This window comes from Triturus cristatus, chromosome 5_1 (assembly GCF_964204655.1).
Source record: "Triturus cristatus chromosome 5_1, aTriCri1.1, whole genome shotgun sequence".
Taxonomy (NCBI): domain Eukaryota; kingdom Metazoa; phylum Chordata; class Amphibia; order Caudata; family Salamandridae; genus Triturus; species Triturus cristatus.
Window position 1 is genome coordinate 329,322,506 of NC_140587.1, and position 25,566 is coordinate 329,348,071.

General features: G+C 44.9%; 1 protein-coding gene across 1 annotated transcript in view; it reads right to left on the minus strand.

Moving 5' to 3' along the window:
• The window catches only part of UTP23 (UTP23 small subunit processome component), a 129,399-nt gene that overhangs the window by 10,888 nt on the left and 92,945 nt on the right, over window positions 1–25,566 (minus strand). Inside the window, exon 2 of the mRNA XM_085605070.1 lies at window positions 20,966–21,140. Within this exon, the coding sequence (XP_085461196.1) occupies window positions 20,966–21,140 (175 nt within the window). The remainder of the gene's footprint in view (window positions 1–20,965; window positions 21,141–25,566) is intronic.

Here is a 25,566-nt window from a genome sequence, read left to right on the forward strand (position 1 = left end):
ACTGGACCCAACAGGATAATGACTATTATTTGTGAAGAAAACCAATACACCTCAACTAATAAACCACTTTCTAACAAGACGTGGCTGCCTAATGAGAGAAACCTTGAGGAGAGTGTTCAAGGTCCTTGTGTGACTCAAAGGAAGAGCGGATTGAGACACAATGGAATAACGTGGTACATTCCCATAAGACAGGTACATTTTTAATTTCCAGGTCTGCTTTTAGGGAGATTTTGGGTGTGATCTATTAGGCGTCAGTATGTTTTGGTTTGGTTTCAGGTTATGGTTTTGGTGTGTCCTGTTGTTCGGAGTGTTGGGACAACATATTATATTGTGGTATGTTTGTAAAAGTGGGCAATCTGCTATGATCATTCTATTGAAATGAAAGCGGAGATTTGGAGTAGTAACAAGCTTAGGTGTAATTATATATTTTGTATTTGTAGAGAATCAATTATATCAAAGGAATCCAGTTGAGCCTTATTGTTGTTGGCTGGTAGGTTGTCAACGGCTGAAAAAAGACTTACTTCCATTACGCCTGATCATGGAATTCGATTAATTAGGTCAGGGATGAAGGGGTGAACCACACTGTTCAACCTACACAAGTTTAATTTCCGTGGCTCAGGCCTTCAATTATAACATGATATCCTAAGGTCTTTACATCCGTTCCACTCCATTCATGGTTATTGATTCTTCAGACTAGCTCTTAGTTACTACTGCATCAGTTTCTGCCTCCTTTATCCTGCGTCTCAAATGTCAAAATAGATTCAAAGTTCTCCTTTAGTCTTACAAAGCGCTTTGATGCAATTTAAATCTTCATTAAATAAAGACAAATTTTCAAACAGAGGCAGCCACTAGATTGTTCTCTGAGCAAGACTGCCCTGAGAAGCAATGGCATCTCTTTATTCGGTCTCACAAGTTTGGATGTCACAGGGTATGGCTGTAGGAAGGCAAAAACACTGGAGTTCTTCGAGGCTGATGGCAATTAGAGTCATCTTGTGCCTTCCAATCTTTTCAAAGTCACACCTTCAGTTCTGCAGCTCCGGTAGGTGGCAAAATCAGAGCCTTGCTAGAACCTAAGCCCTGGAATAATATGAACCCCGGTGTAGTCAGTGAAGCTATTATCAGAGAACACATATAGGGCCATATGTAGGTAAATTACATTTACCGATTCTTAAATACCGAATTTTACCGATTCGGTATTTATGAATCGGTAAATGTAATGTAGGTAAATTATTACCGATTCGGTAAATGTCGGTATTTTAGAATCGGTATTTACCGAATCGGTAATGGCAACTGGCTTCCCATTCATTCCTATGGGCCTGGAGGCACATAGGAATGAATGGGAAGCCAGTTGCCATTACCGATTCGGTAAATACCGAATCGGTAATGGGGGAGGCATCATCATGGGTGGCAGGGTGTCACATTGACACCCTGTTGCACCCCTGATTCGTCCATGTGTGCACATGTGGCGCATATACATGCCCTAAGGGCACGTATGTCTGCCACATTGCACACTTCAAATTGCACAAAAATGCTTTTTTACAGGTATTCGTCATTTACCATCAACTTTTAGTTGGTGGTAAATAACGAATCCCCACACCAACGAGACACTCCCCCTACATATCATTTCAGGATTTGGTATTTACCGAATCAGTAAAATTACCGATTCGGTAATTTTACCGATTCGGTAAATTACCGAATCCTGAAATGTGCCCCCTACATAGCAAAAGCCTAAATACCGGTCGTAACGGGATATTTACCGAAAATCGGCCGTTACCGACCGGTATTAGGCTTCCTACATATGGCCCATAATGAGAACACTGCCATAATTTGTCTCCTTTACAGTACAAGTGATTTCTGAAGCTTCCTGTCTCTTGGCTACCAGATATTTTATAAAATTCCATACCACTGATGACTTTATGGGGCACTATCATCACATCAAATGTCCTCATTCCCCTTCATTCCAAAGGAACAAAGGTGTATATTGAAGTGCTGATTGGGAGTGTCAATAGAGACAACCTTACCCCTCCACTATTCCAGAGCTATATGTAAAATACTAAGAGGAGAAGGACTCCTAGATCAAAATGGATCCTATCTTTCAATAGAATGCAAATACAGCTGAAGGGGATATTAGGATGTTGTTAAAGATGATGTTGAATACATCGGACTGTAGTTGTGGGTGGACTGTTTAGCCTTTTCTTTTTGAATTCACTAAGTGCCCAGGCCCCGCAAATTTCCTCTTGTGCAGAAAACATGTTTATTTTGGTGTCCTACTGGAATATGGACACCACACCTCCTCTCACCTCGTCCTCTATTGGTTTAGCCCCAGCTACCACAAAAGGTTGGTCTGCACCTGTACTTTAAGAACCAATACAGGACTGCTCACATACTGGCCTATTTGCCAATCATAATAATGCTAGGTTCAACGATTCAAGAGAAGACAGGGGTACAGACATGAGGAATAATGATGTCTCTTCATCTAATGATCTCTTAACATTAGATTTATTGGCTGCACTGTGAATGGGTAGAGAGGTTTAAACTCTGGCAGAGTAAGATCAAATCAATCACAGAGTCCACCAAGGTAACAATCACACTTTAGAAAACAGGGATGAAAATAATCCCTCCTTTAAAAAACAGACATCCTAATCTGCAACCCCAAGCACCACTCGGTCAATTACATAACCCAAATTGGGCTAAGCAGAGCAGCCAACTGAGCAACCAATTAACAAGGCATCCTTGGTACACAACCAGACTTCAAACGTCACTGACGGAAGTGCTTCATGGCTAGGAGCTAGACAAGCTCTCACTATTGTGTTCACTGTTCCAGGCTACCTTATGTGGCACAAATTGCCCTTGCCAAAACTAGGCTGACAACACCCAGGAGTCTACACAAGCAGCACTAATATGCAACAGACCCATGCTGGAGAGTTGCAACCATTAAAGTCCAGCACACAGCAAGGAAAAGTGAAGTCACAAACACTCACTGTGTAGTGAGACCTTATTCCAAGGGTACCATTACTAATTTACCAACCTTAAGTACCAACCAGCTACTGATCGCCAAAGACCACAGAACCTCAGTGTACAAGATCAGATATCCAAATTATTAGCGAACTGCAAACGCTGTAAAGAGCTCACCACCAAGCATGTGTATGAGATAGAAGCTACGAGAAACTGTCAAAATGGGTCAGCCATAGGGCGGTATTAGGCTTCATTACTTCAATCAGAAGAACCCTGCAAACAGCAAACGTAATTCTCTGCCATCAACGTGATCTTACCAGTGAAAAAAAAAACAGGATGAAGTAACGAGGGTTGTGGCGAGAAGCATGAATATACTACGAGTACCAGGAGTACCACAGTGATTGCATAACAAAAAAAAAAGAGAAAGTTAATAATTCCGTCACATGGGAGTAAACCTTGGCGTAAACCTTGTAAAAGAGGTTTACTAAATATTTGCAAAGCATAAACACTGATGCACAAGATTCCATTTCAAGCACTTCATTTGGTAGTCTCTCAAAAAGGCAAGATATAAAGGGGGTATTCTGCAAGAAACCAAGAAAAGCACTATAGTACCTGGCAAGACATTGCAACCTCGATTTAGGTTGACAGTAACAAGAGGGATATATTAGGAGTAGGGTGATGCTTTCAGCTACAGATAATGAAAGGATCAGGAGAGTTGGAGTGCTATTTACGCATGTATTTGCCATAATAGAAGGGGAGGTATAGGTGGTATGTGAAGCAGCGAAGGGAGATAAGAGGTGTACGAGGTCCAATCTTGATGAGTGTTATAGCAAAGATCTTTGAATGTGGACGCTATTTTACGGGAACTTGTATGTTCAAGTTTGATTTCAATATTCTTTATATCAAAAACCAAAGGAAATGATGGACGGAGTGTTGAACATTGCAAGCACTCACCCCCAGTCAACTGATCTGGGTTTAATCCATCACCGTTCTTTAGCCCACTCTGCCACCCCAGTTCAGACATGGCCATATGCAAATCAGTCTGACCCTGAGCCTCATGGGAACAGTCCAGCCCGAACTGCCAAGCCATATCTTCCCTGGACCTGAAACAAGCTTCCTAGGACCGGTTTCTGGCATTTCAGCTGTCTTCAGCCAGGCTTGCTTGAATCCAGTGGCAAAGTGAGCAAGGGACTCACGTCTGAGCATACCCTGCCAACTTATGGCGAACAAAGCTATATTTAGCGGGAGCTTCTCCAAGTGATCAATGTCCTTCTGTACCCAATTTAATGAAGGGGAGATGTTAAGGTCCAATGTCTGTTCTTGAGTGAGAGCAATGTGCATCCCTAGGTATTTGGAGTGCCGAGTCGCCCTTTGTATGGGGAAGCTGGACCTGATGTCTAGTTGAGGTTCAGTTAAAGGGATGTAGGTGAAATGGGCCAGTTCATGGTGAGCATAGATGCATCTGCGTAGATTTCGAACAAAGACAGGAGACAGGAAGAGGTTTTTTTTGGGGCAGCTAATAAAAGAGTTCGAGGTCATCTCCATACAGTGACACCCTATCCTAATGTCCATTGGGATAGAGGAATACACTGGACTGAGCGTCTCATCGGATCCACTCAGCCAGTGACTCCATGACAAGGGCAAATAGGGGGCAGCCCTGTCTAGTGGCTCGTTCAATGTTAAAGGTCGGGGAGACTCAGACCCTTGCCCAAAGTTTTGCTTGTAATACTTGGATATATCGTTAAAAGAGAGGACCAAAGTTCCGGACCTTCAATAGGTGGAGTATATATTGTCAGCAGATAGAGTTGAATGCCTTTTTTAAAATCAATTGATAGAAGGACACTACACTCTGTAGAGTGGGAAGACAAGGCAAATGCGTTATTCAGGCGTCGGAGAAAATGACTGGTGCTACGCCCTGGCATAAAGTAATTCTGGTCTGGGTGCACCACTGTTTAGATCCTGGGTACACGCAAACATTTGCCCGGGGGCCACAAAGTATGGTCTGTTGTGTGACTGAGGGCTGCACTGATGCCAGCAGGGTGTCGGTAGGGGGTCTGGGTGGATGTGTAATGAGGCCTTAAACAAATGTTAAATAAACGGACAAGCATTTATTTGCAGGTTAACTCGAGTTAAGTGGTGCAGGACACCACTTTTATTACCGTATCTTCATTTAACATGCAAATAAATGCTTGTCACATTTTTCTGAATATTATGCTCAGCAAGTAAACAGCAGCTCATGCTGCTGTTCACCAGGGGGGCCACATGTGAAGGTCAAGAGGGCCGCAAGCGTACCGGGGCCGTACTTTGAGTATCACTGGTTTAGATCATCTTTACCAGGTGGTTGGCTAACACCTTGGCCAGAAGCCTTGTCTCCGTGTTGATAACGGAGATGGGTCTGTATGAGTCACACTGACTGATGCTTCTGCAATTTCCAAATCACAGAGATCGTGGCTCTCCTTAAATCGTGGGGGAGTTCTCCTGATTTCAGAGATTCATTGTACATGTCCAACAGTGGTGGGACCAACTGCAAGACAGGTCTTTTTGACAAGGAGGCCTAGATGTAGGCTTTCGGCTACAGCCAAAGAAAGAAAATGTGTCTTTGTCTTAAGACCAGTGACTAAGATCTAAGTCATCATGATGATACTGAACATTCTTGGGACTATAGTGTGTGACTGAATAGACTTCATCCCCCTTTGGAGGTCATCAGGGTTATACTTTAGTATGAATCTAGGAAGTACATTCATACTGGCCTGTGGAATTTGTAATCCGACAGGGCAGCCCAAGGTGTTCTAGTGAGCTCTGTGAATGTCTGCCAGAGAAACTGAACAATATGGAATGGAAGATATAGCCCTATTGCTCTCCATCTCTGCCAAAGGGCGGGTGTGAAGAGAAATTATTAATTGGACAACATCAGAGCTTTGGTGGATAACCTTAGCTTGCTCCATATAAAGGTCTCATATGGCCCAGTTCATAAAATGTGTGAAAGGGGCCTTCAAAAGGTATTCACATTTAGTCACTAGGTGCGGCCAGCATAGTCGCAGAAGCTTCTCAAACACGCATTGGCATGCCAATCGGTCTGGCCCTAATGATGAGTTTAGTGTTGTAGTTTTTAAAACAATGCATTATGATGATGATAATCTATGTATAGTAACGAGGTCCAGGCTAGTTGATGTAGGTCAGGAGGTTTTATTGTAGTTAGTTACATGTTCTGAGGATCAGCCCCGCCAGGAGCAGCCAGCATGCTGCTCAGCCCAATCTCAACTGTGACTTCTACTCACAGGCTCCCAACAAGCGCATATCACTGTAACATTCCACTGGCTGAGCAAGTGGTGAAAGTGGCATAACATTGACATGGACAGGATACTTTATATCCCCCTTTCTTATATAATAGAAGCAATTAAAATGTGAAACTGAAAAAGGAGAATCATAAATGAGGAAAGAAAAAGAGGAATACAGAAACAGCATAAATGATGCATGGATAAACAGATAAAGATAACCCATCCTCCCTTCTATAAATAACAACAGAAAAGTATAGAAAGACACAGCAAAAGAAAACAACGAAAAAGAGGATAGTCGTGAAAGCACCAATGACTACCCCCAAACACCCCTACTGGCCAGACAGGCATTCGAAGAGGCAAGGCATACCACAACACAACAAAACACTGGAAAATATCCAGACACACACAAAGTGGCGAAGGAAGAGAAACCTCAAGAGTAAGGAAGAACAAAAATAACACACTACGATAAGGGAAAAACAGAGGACAAAGAAAAACTAACAACAAGAATAAAGTCCAGAATCCACATAAGACAAGAAGAAAAAAACACCACGAGGAGAACAGAACAAGCGAGAAAACAGGGAAGATGAGAAGAAAATACAATAAGATCACTCATCCAACCCTGTTATGAAATTGGCAAGTAATATAATATAAACATAACATTGCATAATTGACAATGTAATATAAAGAAAGCACAACTTTAAGAAAACAACAACAAATGGGACTGAGACCCATGAAACAAATCCTAAGTAAGGGTAATGATGTACCCAATGTATGTGAGAATGGGACTAAAACCCATGACCAACCACTACCCTGAGGGAAAGAGGTGAGGAGCTAGTGTGAAATGGGACTAAGACCCATGAAACAATAGCCATTGTAAGGACTACACCATGCAGAGGTCACAAACTGTGCAGTGTAGTAATGGGACTAAAACCCAAACAACACACCTGTAATAGAAAATGGGACTGAAACCCATGACATAACTCAAGATGAAAAGGAAGGTTAGCTATTTTTAGCTACTGTACATGGGTCTGAACCCATGACCTACCCCAATACGAAAGGTAGGTTAGCTATGGTTAACTACTGTACATGGGTCTAAACCTATGACCGACCCCAAGATGAAAGAGGTTAGCAATGGTTAGATAGTGTATATGGGTCTGAGACCATGACCTTTCCTCCGAAATATGTAAGATGCTGTGAAATGGAACTAAGACCCATACAACAATACCCAGTGTGAGGGTAGAAATCTTAAGTAGCACATGTGAGCAAATGTACACTGAGCAAGTAGGACTAGCCCATTGCCATCCCTGCATAGGGAAGAAAACAAAATGATGTGAAAAGAACAATAATGCAACAACACTAAATATAGTGCATCTTTAAACTACAAACCGTGCTGGTGAGTGACCACTCATCAGAGTTCAACAAGGCAAGAAACACCCTTGCGTAAGGGAACAAATCTTAAACATGTCTAACAGTAAAAACAAAAAATACTGCATATAGTAAGCAAGACTCATAAATACAAAAGTGAAAACATTTGCAGCAAACAGACTAAAACAATTTGGACAACATATGCACTTATAAACTGCCCCAGACAATGTAGCTCCAAACACAGTACATTGGAAATTGGAGCTTCCACATGCACAGGCAGTCAAAGAACATGGTGTGCCTGTCATTGGGATCGTGTGCGACACAATTCACACCGAGGACAAGTGTGAGTAGCACGTCTTAGAAAGTGGCAACCAGTCAAAGTGTCCTCTGACCTCCATGCGTTGAACCTCCAGTCGTCAGAGATCGTAGTATGACCCACAAGTGCAGCAGAAAAACAGAGATAATCAAATCCAGCAGTGCATAAAAATGCTTCACATGTGGGACAAAAGTAGAGTAGTTCCTTTCCCATGGAAACAAACGCCACACTCGCAAAGAAAACGTGGTTGGCATATTGAAGAAATAACAGAGGCAGTAAACCAAAACATGGCGGCACGCAATTAACGGTGAGCTGGATGGCTCACGGCACATCCGTGCATGCGGCATCCAGGAGCAGCAAAAAACAACGAACATCGAGAAACGTCACTGGAGATCCATGGATGCAGGTAAAGCTGCGCGTGCTGTAAATGACACGCGCCTCATTTTAAACTGGAATAGGCGGTTCAACTGGCGCTGTTGGAAAAATGCCTCAAGTATCACCAACAAAAAGAGACGAGAAAAGGTCTCACATCCAATGTCCGGTAAAGCACCCCATGTAGCGAGACGTGCTTAGCCAACGTTGTCAAAACACCCCAAACAGGACCTAGAGCCAAAATTAAAACATTTAGAAAGAATCTGGCTTTGCGCAAAAGAAACAAATTAGTAAACGGCTGTGTTAGATTAACCTCCAAAGGGGTACAAATATATCCCTTCTGGCGCACCCATCCAGACAATAGTGACAGTTGACAGTTTTGAAAAGCTGTTGACAAGCTTTGCTGTAAATGAACCAATCGATTGGTGGAGCATGACATACTAATCAAATGTCCTTGAACATCACAACATGCGCAGCGTACATATTAGGGATGACAGAAATATTGTTCCTTACTTTGCTTAAAGGTGCTTTTCTAGTAGTTGTGGTCACATGAGGCGAGGCAGAGCACAGCACGCTTTGGCTGGGGCTTTCCAGTGTATGGACACTGGTGGGGCTTCGAAGCATGCTTTTCCAGTTTCTTTTTCCTTTAGTTTCTTGTTGTTTCTTTCCAACATCATGACTTCTTTGTCATTAACTTCTTTTGTTGAGAACGTAGGACCACGCTTTGCACACGTGGGTTCGCTTCCCATCCTAGTCGCCAAATAAATGTAGTAACTAGGTCCAGGCTGGTTGATGTAGTTCAGGAGGTTTTATTGCAGTTAGTTACATGTTCTGTTAATCAGCCCCACCAGGAGCAGCCAGCATGATGCGTGTAGGAAGGTGGACTCTGACTGCATGGTTATCCCCACTTTTTTCCTCGTGTTTTGCTGGTTGTTTTAATAGTCTGACTGGGATCCTGCTAATCAGGAGCCCAGTTAATCTGCTTTCTCCCTAAATTGGTTGTGCATGTACTTAGGTACACTCCAGATTGGATACTGGGGTACCCTTATCAGTCCCTAGTATATGGTACACCATGTACCCAAGGCAAAGGTACCCCAGAGGCCTCCCAGGGGCTGCATGTATTATGCCACCCCTGAGAGACCATTCAAACTGACACCACAGGTCTGCTACTGCCGCCTATGTAAGGTGGTGCATGCACCCCTTACTTAGATATAGGTTCACTATATCTATTCTAAATCACTGCACATATAAACCTTTCAGTCACCCCTATGGCAGGCCTTATCAATCCTGAAGGCAGGGTGCTGGGTTTTAGCGGAGAGGATTCCCCTGCATGAGCAGAGCCCCTCTGCAGCCTTCGGAACCTATTTTCCGGGGTGGTTTATGATGCAGCCTACCATATATATTTAAGTGCATTATAACCTCGCGGTAAATGCTAACTTTAAAACAGCTGCTTAGAAACATGTTGTGTTTGGTGTCAAACACCTTGGAATCATACCTCCCAGCCAGTAACTGGCGCGGGAGGTATGATTCCATCCTCTAGAGGGACTTGTGAAACACCGGTACACCCGGTACCAGCTTTCTCGACCTGGGCATCACAAAATGGATGCTGCCAGCCACAGACACGAGTCTGCCCTCCTGCTGCTGAGCTCGAGCAGGGGAAGGCTTAAAAATAGGTTTCCTGACACAGGGAGGTGAGACCACCTCCCAGACAGGATTTAGTGTATTGGGGCTGGGTGGGTGCACTCAGAGAGTGTTTGAAAGTCTGCACTGGGGCACATTTGGTGTCCCTGTGCATAGTCCAGTTCAAACCGGTTGCATGAACCATTTGCTCCTGCTCTGGGGCGAAACTGGACAAAGGACATGGGTGTAGCCATCCCTCTGCCCTGAAACTCCCATAGATGGGTCCCCAGAGTTTGTCCCACCCCTTCCTTGGGTATAAAGTAGGAACCCCGACTACAGGACTTTAGATTTTACTTGGACTAAACTCTGCTACAGAAACCAAGTACTTTGACGATCTACACTTCGCTGGACGACTGAAGAATCTCCCTTGGAGTAAAGGAGTTACTTCCCTGCAGCAGCAGGCACCTTAACGCATCTGACCGGTTTGTATTTCCCGAGCTCCTGAGGACTCCGAAGATATCTGCAACACAAGAGGTGGGTTCCCGACGTCTCCGAGGCTGCTCTCTCAGCAATTCTGAGACCAGTATCCCTCGTGGGGACCGTGCAACCCGAACCCCTGTGCTCCGTGTACTTTTGCAGCAGCATATGCTTTTTGGCGACCCCTGAGGCTGTGCTATGGGCTACATGTAGCCCTGACCCCGAGCAGTATTTCCACCGAAGAATTCCGGCCTACACTCCACGAGTATTCCGTGGGCTGGTATTTCGTGATTCTGCTCGAGGTCCCTTCACGATCCCTGGTCCGTTGGCCAGTGTGTCCCTGTGAAGGTAACTTTGACTTTCCTTGGGCTTTCCTGGTTGCTCCAGATGTGCCCTGACACTCCATTGCTTGGAGAGTCCCCAGGACCTGGCTGGTCCTCACCGTGGCTTATTTCCTCTGCCCGCGTGGGTTTCAGTTGCCAAGGCTTGTTGGTGTGCGATCCGGACACTGACACCGCCCCCCCCACCACCAGCACTGTCCTTCGTGGGACAGCTCACCTCCGGACTTTGGTCATCGTCGACGTCTCCTGGTCCCCGTGGCTGCAGAGTCAAGCATCCTATCTAATCACCTGAAGCACCAAACATCGGTGGGCATTCGTCTACTGATACCCTGGTCACGCAGAAGTGACCCAGACTCTGTCCCCTCTGCTTTCATGTTCTTCTCACCTCGGATCCAGGCTTGTATTCCACCGGACACTTTTCATTTTCCCGCCAGCAGCACTTCTTCGCATCATGCCATTGAAAACGACAAGGGTTTCTGACACCACTTGACTCCTATGCACCCGGCTCCTCTGGGATAGGTAACACGGGTACCTCTGTACTCACAGGGGTGCTGGCCTTAGAACCTTCTATGGTCCAAAGGGTTTGCTTGAAGTCCTCTCCGAAGTGTCCTTAAACTGTAATTTTCCAACCGTAACTTTCCCATAGGGTTGTACGGGGCTCGCGCCTGTGTTCTCACACTGCACCCGTCCTCCGTGGGTCCCCTCTGTCACTACTTTGGGTGGTTCCTTGGAGTCCTAGACATTCTATGTGTTCTAGGCACTGTGTCTAGTTAAGTTGTGGTTGTTATACCACTTTCTTAGTATATGGTTCGGTCTCCCCCTGGAGCCCGCTGTGTATTGTGCTATTTACTGTTGTTCTAGTGATTGAATATTGTGTGCTTTGTGCTCCAACCTCTAAGAGGTTAGTAGCGAGTGTTTTTAGTAATATATAAAATATATGTATTTATCTCTTGTGTGGTTCTCCTTTCAGTTGGTCATTCAGGAGGTTCTGATCTGGTAAAACAAGCTGCTTTACATTCCTTCGAGACTTAGCCTGAGGACTGCTCTCCACAGCTTCCACTAGGATAGCTTTCTATAAAGGTTGTCTTTAACCTAATCATTAATAACGGTTGTTTGGATTTGTGCAAGGTGCCCACTTTAAATAGTGGACAGCATATACCAGGCCAACTTCTCACACTGCTCAGCCCAATCTCAACTGTGACTTCTACCCAAGGCTCCAAACATTCCTAAGCGCGTCATCACTGCAACATTCCGCTGGCTGAGCAAGTGGTGAAAGTGGCATAACATTGCCATAGACAGGATACTACACTATGCTAACCTGCCTATTTGGTCACATTAGACTTACTCCAGGTCTTTCTGCCTAGCTGCTCCCAAAAAAGCACGCAACCTTTGATACAAACACAATAAGTGTAAATGCAGATTAAGAGAAAAGCACCAAACCGGACTTGCCTATCAAAGAACAAACAAGCAGCAATTTCCAAGCTCTAGCACTCTGCAGCCACATAAGTCCTAAATAAAAGCCTACACCCACTGCTTAATTTGTAAAACCAAGTACTGGGGCTAGAAGCAAAACTTTAAAAATGACCAAAAACACATAAATAACGCGATGACAAAGTAGACTCTAAATACTTACTCCCTTGAATGAATTGTCTTCAAACTATTTGCAATTAAATAACCAGACTTGCATTTTAAAAGTCAAACAAGTAGCAAATGCCACGTTTTACTCTCCTAGAGACATAAAACAGGAGTAAAGCCGTTAACCTAGTTGAGACCCGGGTGGAGTTAGCAAACAATAATACAAAGTCTCAGATGGTAATCATTCAGGGGGGCAGATGCATAGAGTATATAAATCTCTCAGAAAGGGAGACCACAACAAGGTTTTGGTAGAAACAGTAAATTTCTTATTCATAAGTAGTTACATCAGCACTACAAAAAGTATTACGTTGAGGTAACCAAAGACACCCAGCAGTGTACAGGACATGCTAGTGAAGGTGAATGGCGCAGTGACACAGGAAGTGTAGAGCAGCGTGTACGGCGCGATACAAAATTACAAGAAAATATAAGGTGGTCAATGATACAATAAAAATTATATACAAATTGAATCTTTGGTTTAGATTTTTTAAGTAGACCACATTGCTGCCGTAATTTTACACTGGGTGGTCGACGGCGTTTCAACCTGTTCAAGTTAAGGTCATCATCAGGACAAGGTTACTTAACTCTGTTTTAGTGCTGTATAGAGTTAAAAGAAGAAAAGAAAATTGGGGCGCAACAATAGATGTGGATAGTATAAGAGAAATAGCCAGAGGAGGGGGAGGTCATATTCAGCCGGTGGGACGGTCCGACTAGTGATGGGTGAAGGACAAAAGGAGATTACTGTAAAGGTGAAACCCAGAACTGGGTGGGATTAGCTAGCCCCCAAGAGGTGGGGTAAGATCATGCACTGCGTGATTACCTGCAGTGGGGCTAGACGGCACGCAGGGCTGGATCAAATGGGTGGCAGCTGGAAAGCAGGAAGAGGAGGCACCAGGCGGTTGCAGACATCAATGCCCAAGAGCGCTTGGGATCGGATCACACGGGAAGTGACGGGTCAATTGGGTCACGTTGAGCCCCGAGTTGGGCTGTAGAGGTGCAAGAAGAAAAAGGTGGGGACGTGGTTAGGACGGTAGGCGGTTGAGGACCTACACGGCCGGTCACGGGCAAGGCGGGGTTGGATAGGTGCCTACATTGGATGTGGAAGGACAACGGAAATGCAGACGTCCAACTATGGCAGGGGCTGGTCAAGGGAAACGAGACGGGCTGTAAGGGGCAAGAAAAAAGGTAGTGGGGGGTGAATAGGACCGTGGGCTTGGTGAGTGAACGGTCGTTCGCAGGCCAGGGCGAGATGGTGTGCGAGCATACTTGTTGGTTATGAGATAACCGGTACGCATGGGCAGGCAGTAGACCAAGTTCGGCGGATAGCAATCAATGGCAACGATGCGTGGAGCTACTGGGCGGGTGAAGTGCTGGGGGGTCAGCCGGAAGTGCTGGGAACTGTCGGCTCGGATAACCAGGATATTTGGGCGGGTCGGGAGTGTCTAATGGAGCAGCTAGAGCGGGAACAGTGGAATTGACCAATGGCCCGGGGGGAAGAGAGAGGGAAAAAGTAGCAGTAGTAAGATGGCGGAGGGATAGAGGAAGACCTCCTGAGTTAGCATGAGACATGGATGGGTCAAAAACAAGAATTGAAGAAGCGCTTATAATAAACAATACTGACAAATTGCTGGAAGTTATTTTAAAAGTACTAACAGGGTGTGGACAACATCCCTGTGTGTTCTAAAGTTGGAATAAACAGGAAACACATGTGGGTATCTACATTGATAACATTGCATAAGGGAATATCCCTGGATACGGCAAAGTGATTAATCATAAGAACACACATGTGGTAACGTGTTAGAGTGAACACTAAAGTCATAGTCCTATATACAGTTTATGGAGGCAGAGGAGGGGGGGTTGGTAAGTGGGGAAGGGCACGGAACCGTAGCTGGTTCGTAGGGTAGGAATAGGATGGGGAAGGTAGGTGGGAGGGAGTAGGCGGGGGAGGGGAGACAGGGAACCAATGGATCATGTTATTAGATAAAACACAAGAATGAAAAAGAGCAAGGATAGCAATGATCAGAGGTTAAACAGGTGTCGTCAGTGTACATCTAAGGTTGTGTTCCATTCATCAAGTGTGTTAAGACCGTTGTTAACAGAATCGCAGCGTGCGATCCAACGGCATTCGCATTTATTCAGAAGCAGTTGGAGATTACCGCCACGGAGGGGAAGTACCGTTTTGTCAATGACTTGCCAAACCATATCGGTTTCTGAATGGTTTTTCTCTTTGTAGTCTGAGATTAGTGGTGCTGTCTCAATCTTGCATCTAATGCGGCTTTTGTTTTGGGAAATGAGTGGCTTGATCATTTGAATGGTTTGGCCAATGTAGACTACATTGCAGGAACATCGCATGTTGTAAATTACTTTGGATGTGCGGCAATTGGAGAATTGTTTTAATTGATGTATGCGGTCACCATTGACGAACACCTTGGTGTTAAGGGTGAGGTCACAGACGGATTAAGTCCCAAATAAAGGCCTACACCCAGTGCTTAGTTTGTAAACCACGAAGTGCTGGGGCTAAAAGCAAACTTTTAAAAATGCCCAACAAACACGTCAAAAACGCGATAAAAAACTATACTCTAAATACTCCTTCTCTTGAATGAATTATCTCCAAACTATTTGCAATTAAATAAAAAATTACTTTATAGCGACACAAATACAATAAGTGTAAATTCATCTAAAGAGAACTCCCCCAAACCAGACCTGCCTATGCAAAATCAAACAAGTTCCAAATAAAAGTCTAAAATACTTCATTTGTAAAATATAAAGTGCCAGGGCTGAAAGCAAAATACAGGTCCGAGACATATTACTTCGGTTCAATCTAAACTAAATAAGATCCTTGTTTCACCAGTTCTCAAGTATCTCGCCAAGCTACAACTCAAGTAATTCATTAAAAAATGTGTACGACTTTTGACACAAAGTCCCACCATCCCTACATATTAAAAAAATACCCTGAACTTAAGCACATTATATATTATTTTATAATAGTAGTAATATAAAAGATACACAGTGTTAATATCACTAACTTAACTCAGTCATCTGTACCACAAAAAGCTACATTTTACAGAAAAGTATTTCAAATGCACGATGGAGGTTGACTTAATTAAACAGAGATGACTGTAAAATAAACCAGGTATGGGAACACATTGAGAGAAATATTGCCTTTCAGCGGGAAATGGTATAGTCCAAAGCTCTGTTTTTAATATAAAAACAGAGCCTTCGGTGAAAATACAAGATTTAAAAAAGATATTATAGTCTACGGGTGCTAGTGGAAGAAAACTTTCTATGAACTGGAATCTAGAGAATGCTTAAGTGATTCTGGTATTTTACTGACCTCTGATGGTCATTTTCTATCAAGACAGTTAAATAGAGGCAGTTGAACAGAAAAACAAAAAGTCACTAAGCGGAAGCAGACAAGTCCTAGGGATGATCTCCAGAGCCCACAAAGTACATACACATATAAGTATATACTTGGGTATATACAAGAGGTCTTGAATGCTCGACCCAAAAAGGGGTAGCCTAAGGTGATATTTCATGATGATTTCCACTTTGTGTTAAGAAGGAAAACGGGACTTCGGCAGCTGTGGATGGTTCTAGTATGCTTTTTGTGAATGGTGGAAACAATAAGAAGTTATTTCTTTTATACATTTGTTAATTTGCAAGTGAGTGGCATCTGCATAACCCAAAATGCATAAAGTCTGCAATGTCAAACAGTTCTCAAATGTTAAAGGGCTGCACTTCATCTATCAACAGAATGCGGGGAAAGGACAAAAATCCATGAGGTCCTCATCCATAACAAACGTTCAAAGTTAGCACATTAGATAATAATAATAATATTAATAATAATACAGCCATTTGTAGAGCGCGAACAGCTACCTCCGCTAGAGGTGTCCCGGCGCTGTAGCAACAGGTGGCACGCGAGAGTCATGCAACGACCGAGGATTCCAGGCCATTAATCTAGATTAAAAAGCCATGTTTTTCCTGGTTTCCTGAATTGTGTTACAGAGGCAATCTGGCGCAGGGCATTAGGCAAGGAATTCCATAACATGGACGCACCAAGCATGAAAGATCTGCCACCCATCCGAGCTTTCTTGACTCGTGGGGTGCAAAGCAGGTTCTGAGAATTAGACCTCAGTGAGCGAGTCTGCTTGTAGGCACCTAGCCTCTGTTTCAAATAGCTCGGGCACGTTCCATGGACTGACCGAAAAGCTAGGGTTAAGGCCTTAAATTGGATTCTATTGGCTACTGGTAACCAATGTAGTTCCTTGACATGCGGAGAGATATGCTGCCAGAAAGGGACATCTGATCAATCTCGCAGCCGCATTCTGAACCATTTGAAGTTTCTTAACAAGGTAGGCCGGTAAGCCCAAGTAGAGGCCGTTTGCGTAGTCCAGGCGAGAAGTCACTGGGGTATGGACTACGGCCTGGCGGCAATTCTCTGGCAGCAGATGTACAAATTTCCGCAGGTTTCTCAAACTGCCAAAGCAGGCAGCTGTCACCTGCTGAATTTGGGCCGAAAAAGATAAGTCAGTCTGCCACTTTACTACCAAATTTTTAGCAATGCCAACTGGACTGGGTGGTAAACCCATTTCCACCGGCCACCAGAGATCTGCAGCAGGGGGCTGGTTTTTACCAAAAAAACATCACTTCCGTTTTATCGGCGTTCAGTTTGAGTTTGTTGTTATTCATCCAATGGGCGATATCTTTTAAAACAGCCCTTAAAGCTCTTGAAAGAATCTTCCGACTGTTCATTAAAAGGGAATACCAGCTGGGTGTCGTCGGCGTAGGAAATCGCCATCACACCCCAGTTGGCTATCAGAGAGAATAATGGGGCCAAATAGATGTTAAACAGAGGGCTTAAGGCCGACCCTTGCGGCACTCCGCACCATAAGTGATTGCGGTCGGACTGATATGGTTGTAGAACCACCCTTTGTGTGCGCTTATGGAGGAATGACTTCAGCCAGGCCAGGGCTGTACCCCCAACACCAATGTCCAAAAGACGTTGAACCAGTATTGAGTGGTCTACCGTGTCAAATGCTGCTGAAAGATCCAGGAGCACCAGCATAGCTGATGCCCCTGAATCCAGCGCCCTCCTTACCGAGTATGCCACCTCTAATAGAGCGGTATCTGTACTAAAGCCAACACGGAAACCAGATAGGGTGTCGTGTAGGATATTGTGCCTCTCGATGAACTTGGCCAATTGTCGCTGCGCTACCTTTTCTAGCATTTTTGCTGGTGCTGGCAGCAGAGAGATAGGTCTGTAATTACTCAGTTCCCCTGAATCAACATGTGGTTTCTTCTTAAGGGGAAGGAGAGTGGCGTGCTTTTATAAGTCAGGGAAAATGCCTGTGGTAAGGGAAGTGTTCCATATTTTGGACAGCACATAGATCAAAATAGGTGCCAACTCTTTCCACAATTTAGGAGTGCACGGGTCCTCCAGTGAACCAGACTTACAGCCCTGGACCGCAGCCAGTGCCTCCTTCTGAGACATAGGAGTAAATTCAGAAAAGAGGCACAGGTGCTATCCTTACTATTACATCTGATTTGACTGTTGCAGCTATTGTTGAAAAGGAATTGTAAACCTTACAGATTTTATTACCAAAAAAGTCCGAGATTTTCTCACACAGTGCTGCAGAGGGCTCGGAGTCAATCACCAGTTCACGAGGTTTAAGGAAGGAATCGACAAACTTGAAAATAACCTTACTAGGTTTATCGGTATTATCAATACACTTGGCTATGTAATCCCTCCTAGCCTCCTTCATCAGTTTATACATTTCTTTCAAAGATTTCTTGTATATCATTTTAGCAGCAGTGTCATAGTCCGCCCTCCATTGTCACTCCAAGCACTTGCACCTGCTTTTCATTGTCCTAAGTGCCTCTGAGAACCATGGGGCTGAGGGTGATTTCCTCATGGAGTTAATGACTTTTGCTGGTGCAGTGGAATCTACTGCAGCAGCGATCCAACTATTTAAGGCCAAAGTATCTGCATTAGGATCCATAGATAATAGAGGTTGGCTGGCCAGCAGAACTGGACCCAAGAACTCAGCCGTCAGCTTCTTCCAGTTTCTTTTGAAAAAGTATTGAGAACTTTCAGGCCGATTGAATTTAGCCAAGTTAAAGGAAAAAGGAATTAAGCAACGGTCAGACCAAGTCAACTGGCTCAGCGCTTCCATGTTCAACGAAGGAATATTGGAAAAAACGAAATCAAGGGTAATCCCCTGCTTTATGAGTGGGGAGTTTAACATATTGAGGTAAGTTAGCACCGTCGAGGGACGAAACAACCTGCATTGCCTGCATACGGGTCGGATCGTTAACATGCTGGTTGAAATCCCCTGCCGTAAAGTTGGAGAACAATAGAGATTTCTGCGCAGTATAATTGCAGAGTTCCAGGTGTATATTGGGCAGGAAATCTGCAGGTCTATAAACCAACAGGCCAGCAAAGGAGGTTGTAGGGTTAATCTTGATACAAAAATTAAAACCCTCAATCACATCCATATTCGACAGTGCTGAGGAAGCTATGTCCCAAGAACCCTTTAAAATAATCGCTACCCCCCTCCTCTTTTATCTCCCTCCCTATTCGCGCAGCATATTTTAAAGCCAGGTGGAATAGATAATGCCACTGCTGCTGGGGTATCATCCTTCAGCCATGTTTCTGTCAAGAACATGACCTCCTACTCATTCTCTGCCAATAGTAGCCACAAATCCTCTGCATGCTTTGGCAAGGATCTGCAGTTTATGAGGCATGCCCTGATCTGTTCAATTGTCTTGCTCTGCTCCCTTTTAACATCAATCGAGCCTGGGTGACCTGCAGTATCTCCTAACACCCAATTGCACTCAGTGCATGTACTGGGGTGCATGTACTGGGGTACACATCAGTTGCTAGATTGCAGTCAGTCATGTTTTTTATGACAGTTTATCATTAAGGGCTAGAAGCTCATGACTAGACCACTGAATTACCTAATTTTTGGATAAACGGGCAGCATAGCTGGCGCTGGCCGCGGACGGGCTTGCCTTTGGCACGCCCGCTGTGCGCATCCGCTGCGCGGCCGAGCACACATGTGGTCGAAATACTGCCCCCGGTAGCGAAGTGTGGAAATCAAGGGCAGAGCCACGTCCCACCACACAAACAGCACCAAGCTGCGATGGAACGGGGACAGACAGGAACACGAACGTGCATATGCGTCAAGAACCAACTTAAAAGCATTAAAAACACGTTATTGAAAATCAGCAGCAAATTCATAAACGGGTAAAAAAATTACAGCATAGAGACAGCTAAGACCTCTGGTGACCTTGCCTTCATGCGCGCTGCCACCTATCGCTGCGCGGCCAAGCACACAGGCGGTCTAAATACTGTCCCCGGTAGCGGAAGTGTGGAAATCAAGGGCGGAGCCACGTCCCTCCACTCAAACAGCACCAAGCTGCGATGGAACGGGGACTGGCAGGAACACGAACACAAAAGTGCAAATGTGTTAAGAACCAACTTAAAAGCATTAAAAACACGTTATTGAAAATCAGCAGCAAATTCATAAACGGGTAAAAAAATTACAGCATAGAGACAGCTAAGACCTCTGGTGACCTTGCCTTCCGGCGCGCTGCCACCTATCGCATTTACATTTACATACCTAAAATCTAAAATAAATGTGTTCACACTGCCAGTAGTTAGACTAAAGATCTAGCATGGATATTTATCTCCTGGAACTACTTCACACCCCACTGCGGTAGGCAAATGACAACTCCTTTAGTGGGTTTTCATATCACTATTCTAAACAGGCACAAAGCCTTACCACCCAAATTATCTAACAACCCAAATCTCCCCACCCCCGATTTCCCTGCAATCTACATTCTTTAAGGGAGCATGAAAATCTAAGTCCCTGTAATGACTAGAGTCACCAAACATAACTGCACAGGCAGCATGCAGAAAGGCTTTGTATGCGCAGACTACTTTCCCGATGGCAGGTAAGCAAGGTCTGTTTACTGCAGAAGAATATATCTAGAAAATTTATTAATACATTGTGAGTCACAATGTATTACCATACACCCATAAGTAAAAATGTGGGTGAGTGGGAGACTACATTGCCAATTTTGTTTGCTCCAATCCAGTCTTCCTCCCCTGCTTCCTGTTGTTTGTTACAGGAGTACTATAGTAGACCAATTCATGTACTTTACATGTTGTGTGCTGTATATTCCTAAAGTCAAGTTGCAGTTTTTTATAATTTACTATACCATTGTAGACTTGTGCTTTTGATCTGTTGTATTTATTTATTTTTATAACCAAGTTGTAATATTTGAGATAACTGCAAAAATAAACAAGACAAATCTAGAGGGAGGGTGTGGCGGGATGGGAGGGGGCGGGGTCAGCTTTCTTCTATCACCATTACCTGCAGAAATATTAAATAGTCATGTTTCATGAGCATGTGTGTTAAGGTGATGCTGCTTGTTGCACTTTGGATTTACAATTGAATCCATTTTGCACTCGGCATGCCCACTGAAGTTTAAAAAAATGGTCCTTTAACAAGTGGCATCACATTATTCTGGATCCAGGCCCCGCAGCAAGTGAAAAGACCGTGAACATTTAACAATGTCGTTTGAATGTGTTCTAAAAGAAATACCTGTGTTGCAATGAAGTAATGATGAGGGTTGCCTTCTGCGATCATAGACAAGAGGCATGCTGATCCGCCTACTGGACTCTTAAAATGAGCACAGTGTCGAACTTGAAATCTCTGTGCAATTAGTTTTGCACCATACAGCTCCTTTCCTAACGACTGCAACTCCTTTAGAACACAGCTGAATAAGAAAAAATAAATAATAATTAATCTCCAATTCTGAAAAACACGTGCAAAAGATCAGGACTTCTTCAACCTGCTTATTCTTGATTGCATCTCCATTATTAACTTGCTACCCACTTTCCTTAGGATTTAGAAGATCAGTGTAACATTCCAAGCTGACATACATTCATTGTCCCACCTTAGGAAGGAGGTCACTTGCATCGAACACGGTAGTTTGCCGGGTAATAATGGCCCAGAGATTAAGCGTTTTGCTATAACACAATCACACATGAACCACTGCCAGCAAATGGCACAATATCCTACAAGGTAAGGTTTCCCCAGATGCAAACACTTCTTAAGTAGGTTTTCAACCGCCATAAAATAGTAGGACTCCAGACACAGCATTACAAATGTGAAATTTCATCTTCAAAATTTGCAGTAAAAGACACTTGCCATCACTGTAGTTTTGGCTTGCTGCCCGTCCAGTGACTTTTTCAAATTCACAGAAAATATTGATATTAGATAGCTACGTAACAAAAGGGGGACACATTTTTCACAAACTGCATTTTGATTTTGCCCTTTGACTTAAATTTTATTTTGAAGGGTTTCCTAAAATTGCAGACACACTGGGCAGAATACTGGTCACAATTATACAGCCGGTAAAAAAACAAGCATTGGCATAGCCAATAGGTCTCGCCTTTGGGACCTTATAAGTGTTTAGTTATCCAGCACAATATCCTTGGCGCAACAACATCAAGTGTTGCATGGCTAAACACTTATAAGGTCCCAAAGGCGAGACCTATTGGCTATGCCAATGCTTGTTTTCTGTTAATTTGTGGTGGGGGTTTTGCCCAATTCATCAGACTGCAAGAGTCCATCAGAGGTGGTGAAGAAAAGAGGACATGGTGGAGAGGATCGTCTGAAAGAGTCCAGGGGCAGGCACTGGGGCAGTTGGTGGCACTGACTCAGAGGGGGTAGTGGGGTACAAAATATTGAAAAATTACAGACTTAACTTTTGAGGCCAAGATTAAACACATCACACTCATACTATGCCATATGTAGCACTTTGAACTTGTCCGGCCTTTTAAGCCAACAGCACTTTGCATTCTGGGACTTGTAGGTTTGCCGTTCCCTTTTGTCAGTTTTATATAGCGCGAACATGTCCTAAAAGAATTGGCGTGTTTTACATGAGCACCAGATTACATTATACGAGGTCTGTTTCATTTTTGTAATTTTTTAGCAGGTCTGTTTTATTTATAGAGAACACCAGTAGGGACGCTGTTCATAAAAAAGTGCAATAGATATGAATTAGGTGTAGTGCGAAATAGCTGTACAGAATAGGGAGGGGGTGTGGCCTAACAGCCTGAGGTGCCGATTTTAGAAACTATGGAACCAGGCTCCAGTCACAGTATCAACAAAGGGAGTTTCCTGAGGGAGAGGGGGTGGAATTTCCGTGGTTTTGGGAGATTTCCCAGAGAAGGCCCGTTTCAAAGTTTTATATCTAACAGTGTTGTAACTCTGAGTCAGAAATTAAATATCCGAGGACGCAGAGCACAGTTGCCTAAAAGTGAGAACGGGTTCAAGGTGCCACACGTATAGTGAGCCTCATAGCTGCTCCAGGGAGGCCCTAAGAGGGGAGTGTGATATGGCCTGGTTCCATGTTCTATGTTCTAGCGTGCAACCAGGACTTTGTAGGATTCTGGGTTTGTCAGTTGGCCCAGCGCGACGATGAATGGGGTTGTAGAATAAAGCTTTACCTTGAGCTTACCTTTGCGAGTGTTAGAATCCGGGGTCTCTGGTTGGCGCAGGTATGCACTTGCGACAAGCAGGGACCCTTTTCATCTAAGTCAGGGCGTAGGATTACCTCTTTAAAAATAACCCCTGCTCACCCTCTAGGTAACGTGGCGCGAGCAGTCAGGCTAGATTTCCAGAGGGCATTAGGTTAAGCGTTCAAGATATCTCACACAATAATCACCACCCCACCACACAAAGACACAAGGCTGTATTTATATGAAAATAAAGTTCTTTATATAAAAGATTTTCTTCAGGTAGGTTGTAAAAATACAGTTCTCTTGTTCAAATACCGATCCAGTTACTCTCAAATGCTTAAAGGCAGTCCACAGTTCTTAAAATGGCAACATTATACTTAAAATAGGCTTCTTAGGGGTTCTGCGTGCTTCGTAGCGCCTTTGTTATGCTTTGTATTAGGTTTTAGAGGTGTCTTGCCGTTTCTCACGCTTCTCGCGTGAGCACGAGTACGCTTGCCGTTCCTCACGCTTCTCGCGTGAGTACGCGTATGCCGGCCGTGAACCGTACGGACCGTAGCTACGTGGGTACGCGTCGTACACGTTCAAGGCCTCCCGTGCCGAGTCTCACGCTTCCCGTGTGAGCGCCGGTATTGCTTCTGACACTGTACGGACCGCACAGAGGTAGGGACGAGCCGCACAAGGACGGTAGAGCCGGTACGGCTCGTACGAAGGCAGGTACGGGCCGTACCAAGGGGGCACAAGTCACAATACCTCAGATGCAGGTACGGCTCGTACGAAGGCAGGTATGGGTCGTACCAAGGGGGCACAAGTCACAATACCTCAGATGCAGGTACGGCTCGTACGAAGGCAAGTACGGGCCTTACTACAGCGCACAAATCAACAATCCCTTAGTTTACTTGGGGGCAATGTCGCGAAGGCTTGCAGACATCTTTTACGAGTGTCCCACGTCGCATTGTCGTCCTTTGCAATCAGAGGGCAGCGGTGCTTCGTGGCACACTCGAGGATGATCCCAGCCACACGACAGAGTTCAGAGGAGGGGAGGGCAGCTCGGGGGCAATTCTTAGCGCGTTGCAGCGCGATCGGCTTTCCAGGGGATCACCAGTGTGTCGCAGGTCCTCGCGGTGATCTCAGCGGCACAGGGTCGCAAAGGCTCGGTGCGTAGACGCTCAGGTTCCTTTCTCCGCGTTGCGAGCTACGGCTCGGAGGGGCAGGTACTTGCGGTGCTTGGACCAGGAAGGCAGGTCCTTGCGGTGCTCGTGGTAGTCCCAGGTGGCAGATGTCGCGGTGCTGAGAAAGGGAGAGAGGCACACAGGTTCTCTGGGGGTCAGCGTCACGGGATCGCTTCCAGCAGCTTCTCCTCTTCTGGGGGAAAGGTAGCGCCCACTGTTCCTGGGGCGCAGATCAGGGCGCAAGTTCACAAGCAAGCCCTTGGAGATTGTTTGAAAGCACAAGTTGATGCAAAGGCTTTTCCTCTAGTCTTTTCCTCTCCTTCCAGCAGACAGGCACCCACTGCAGGCCAGTCTCTCAGGCAGAGAGACAGTATTCCTACTTCAGCTTCTCCAGGTCCTTCTCCTTCAGGCAGAGTTTCTTCTTGGCGCAAACAGGATCTGATTTCTTAGGAGCCAGGCTCCTTCTTTTATATAAAGTTTCTTTTGTTCTTTGTGGCCAGGGGGCCTGGGCCTGGCTCAGTCCAGTTCTGAAGCACTTTGTTGTGGTGACTCTGCTCTTTCCTTTCAGCAGCAGGGCAGAGACATCAGCCGCTCCACAGGGGGCGGAGCCGGCATTGTGGAGGCAGAGCACATGTCTGTACTCCTCCCACCCATCCTGGTGTAATCTCTCTACCCACCACCTGGCAGCCAGCCTGTCTCCTGGAATTCCCCAGCCCTGCTCCTTTACTGTTACTAGGCAGAACACACACACACAGCAGAGGCGGACTGAAATGGCCAGGTCAGTAAATACTAACTTTCTAAAAGTAGTATTTACAAACACAGGATATTAAAATATACTTTACTAAAAGAAGTATTTTATTATTCTGAGTTCAGGCATACTAAACTTGACTTTCTACCATGCTCTCTGAGTCCACTGGGATTACAGCGTGTAGTAATTCCAGCAGCCCATTCTGGCCTATGGAGAGCAGGTAGCCTTCAATAGTGAAAAACGAAAATGGCTGTAATTCACTATTAAGACATGCCACACACATCAGGGCATGCCCTACCTTATGCCTACAATGCACCCTGCCCTTGGGCCTACCAGAGGGGTGACTAATATGTAGTTAAGGGAAGGTTTAGGGACTGGCAAGTGGGTGCACTTGCGCAGTCAGCGCGACAGTACCAGACTGCACGCAGGTTCTGCAGTGGCAGACCCTAGACACATTTTACTAGGCCGCTTCTGTGGGTGGCACAACCAGTGCTGCGAGCCCACCAGCAACATTTGTATTTACAAGCCCTGGCACTCCTGGTGCACTTTACTAGGGGCTGATAGTAAACCAAATAAGCCAAACATGGACACCAATCAACATTAACATTTTACCATAGGGAGAGCATAAAACAGCCAACACCAGGTCAGAAAAAATATAGGAGGATGGCAAAAAGTTTAGGGAGGACCCTGCAAAAAGGGCCAGGTCCAACAGCGAGTCTCTTGGCTTCTTTACACTGGCCACGATTGCGTGGTTAAGAC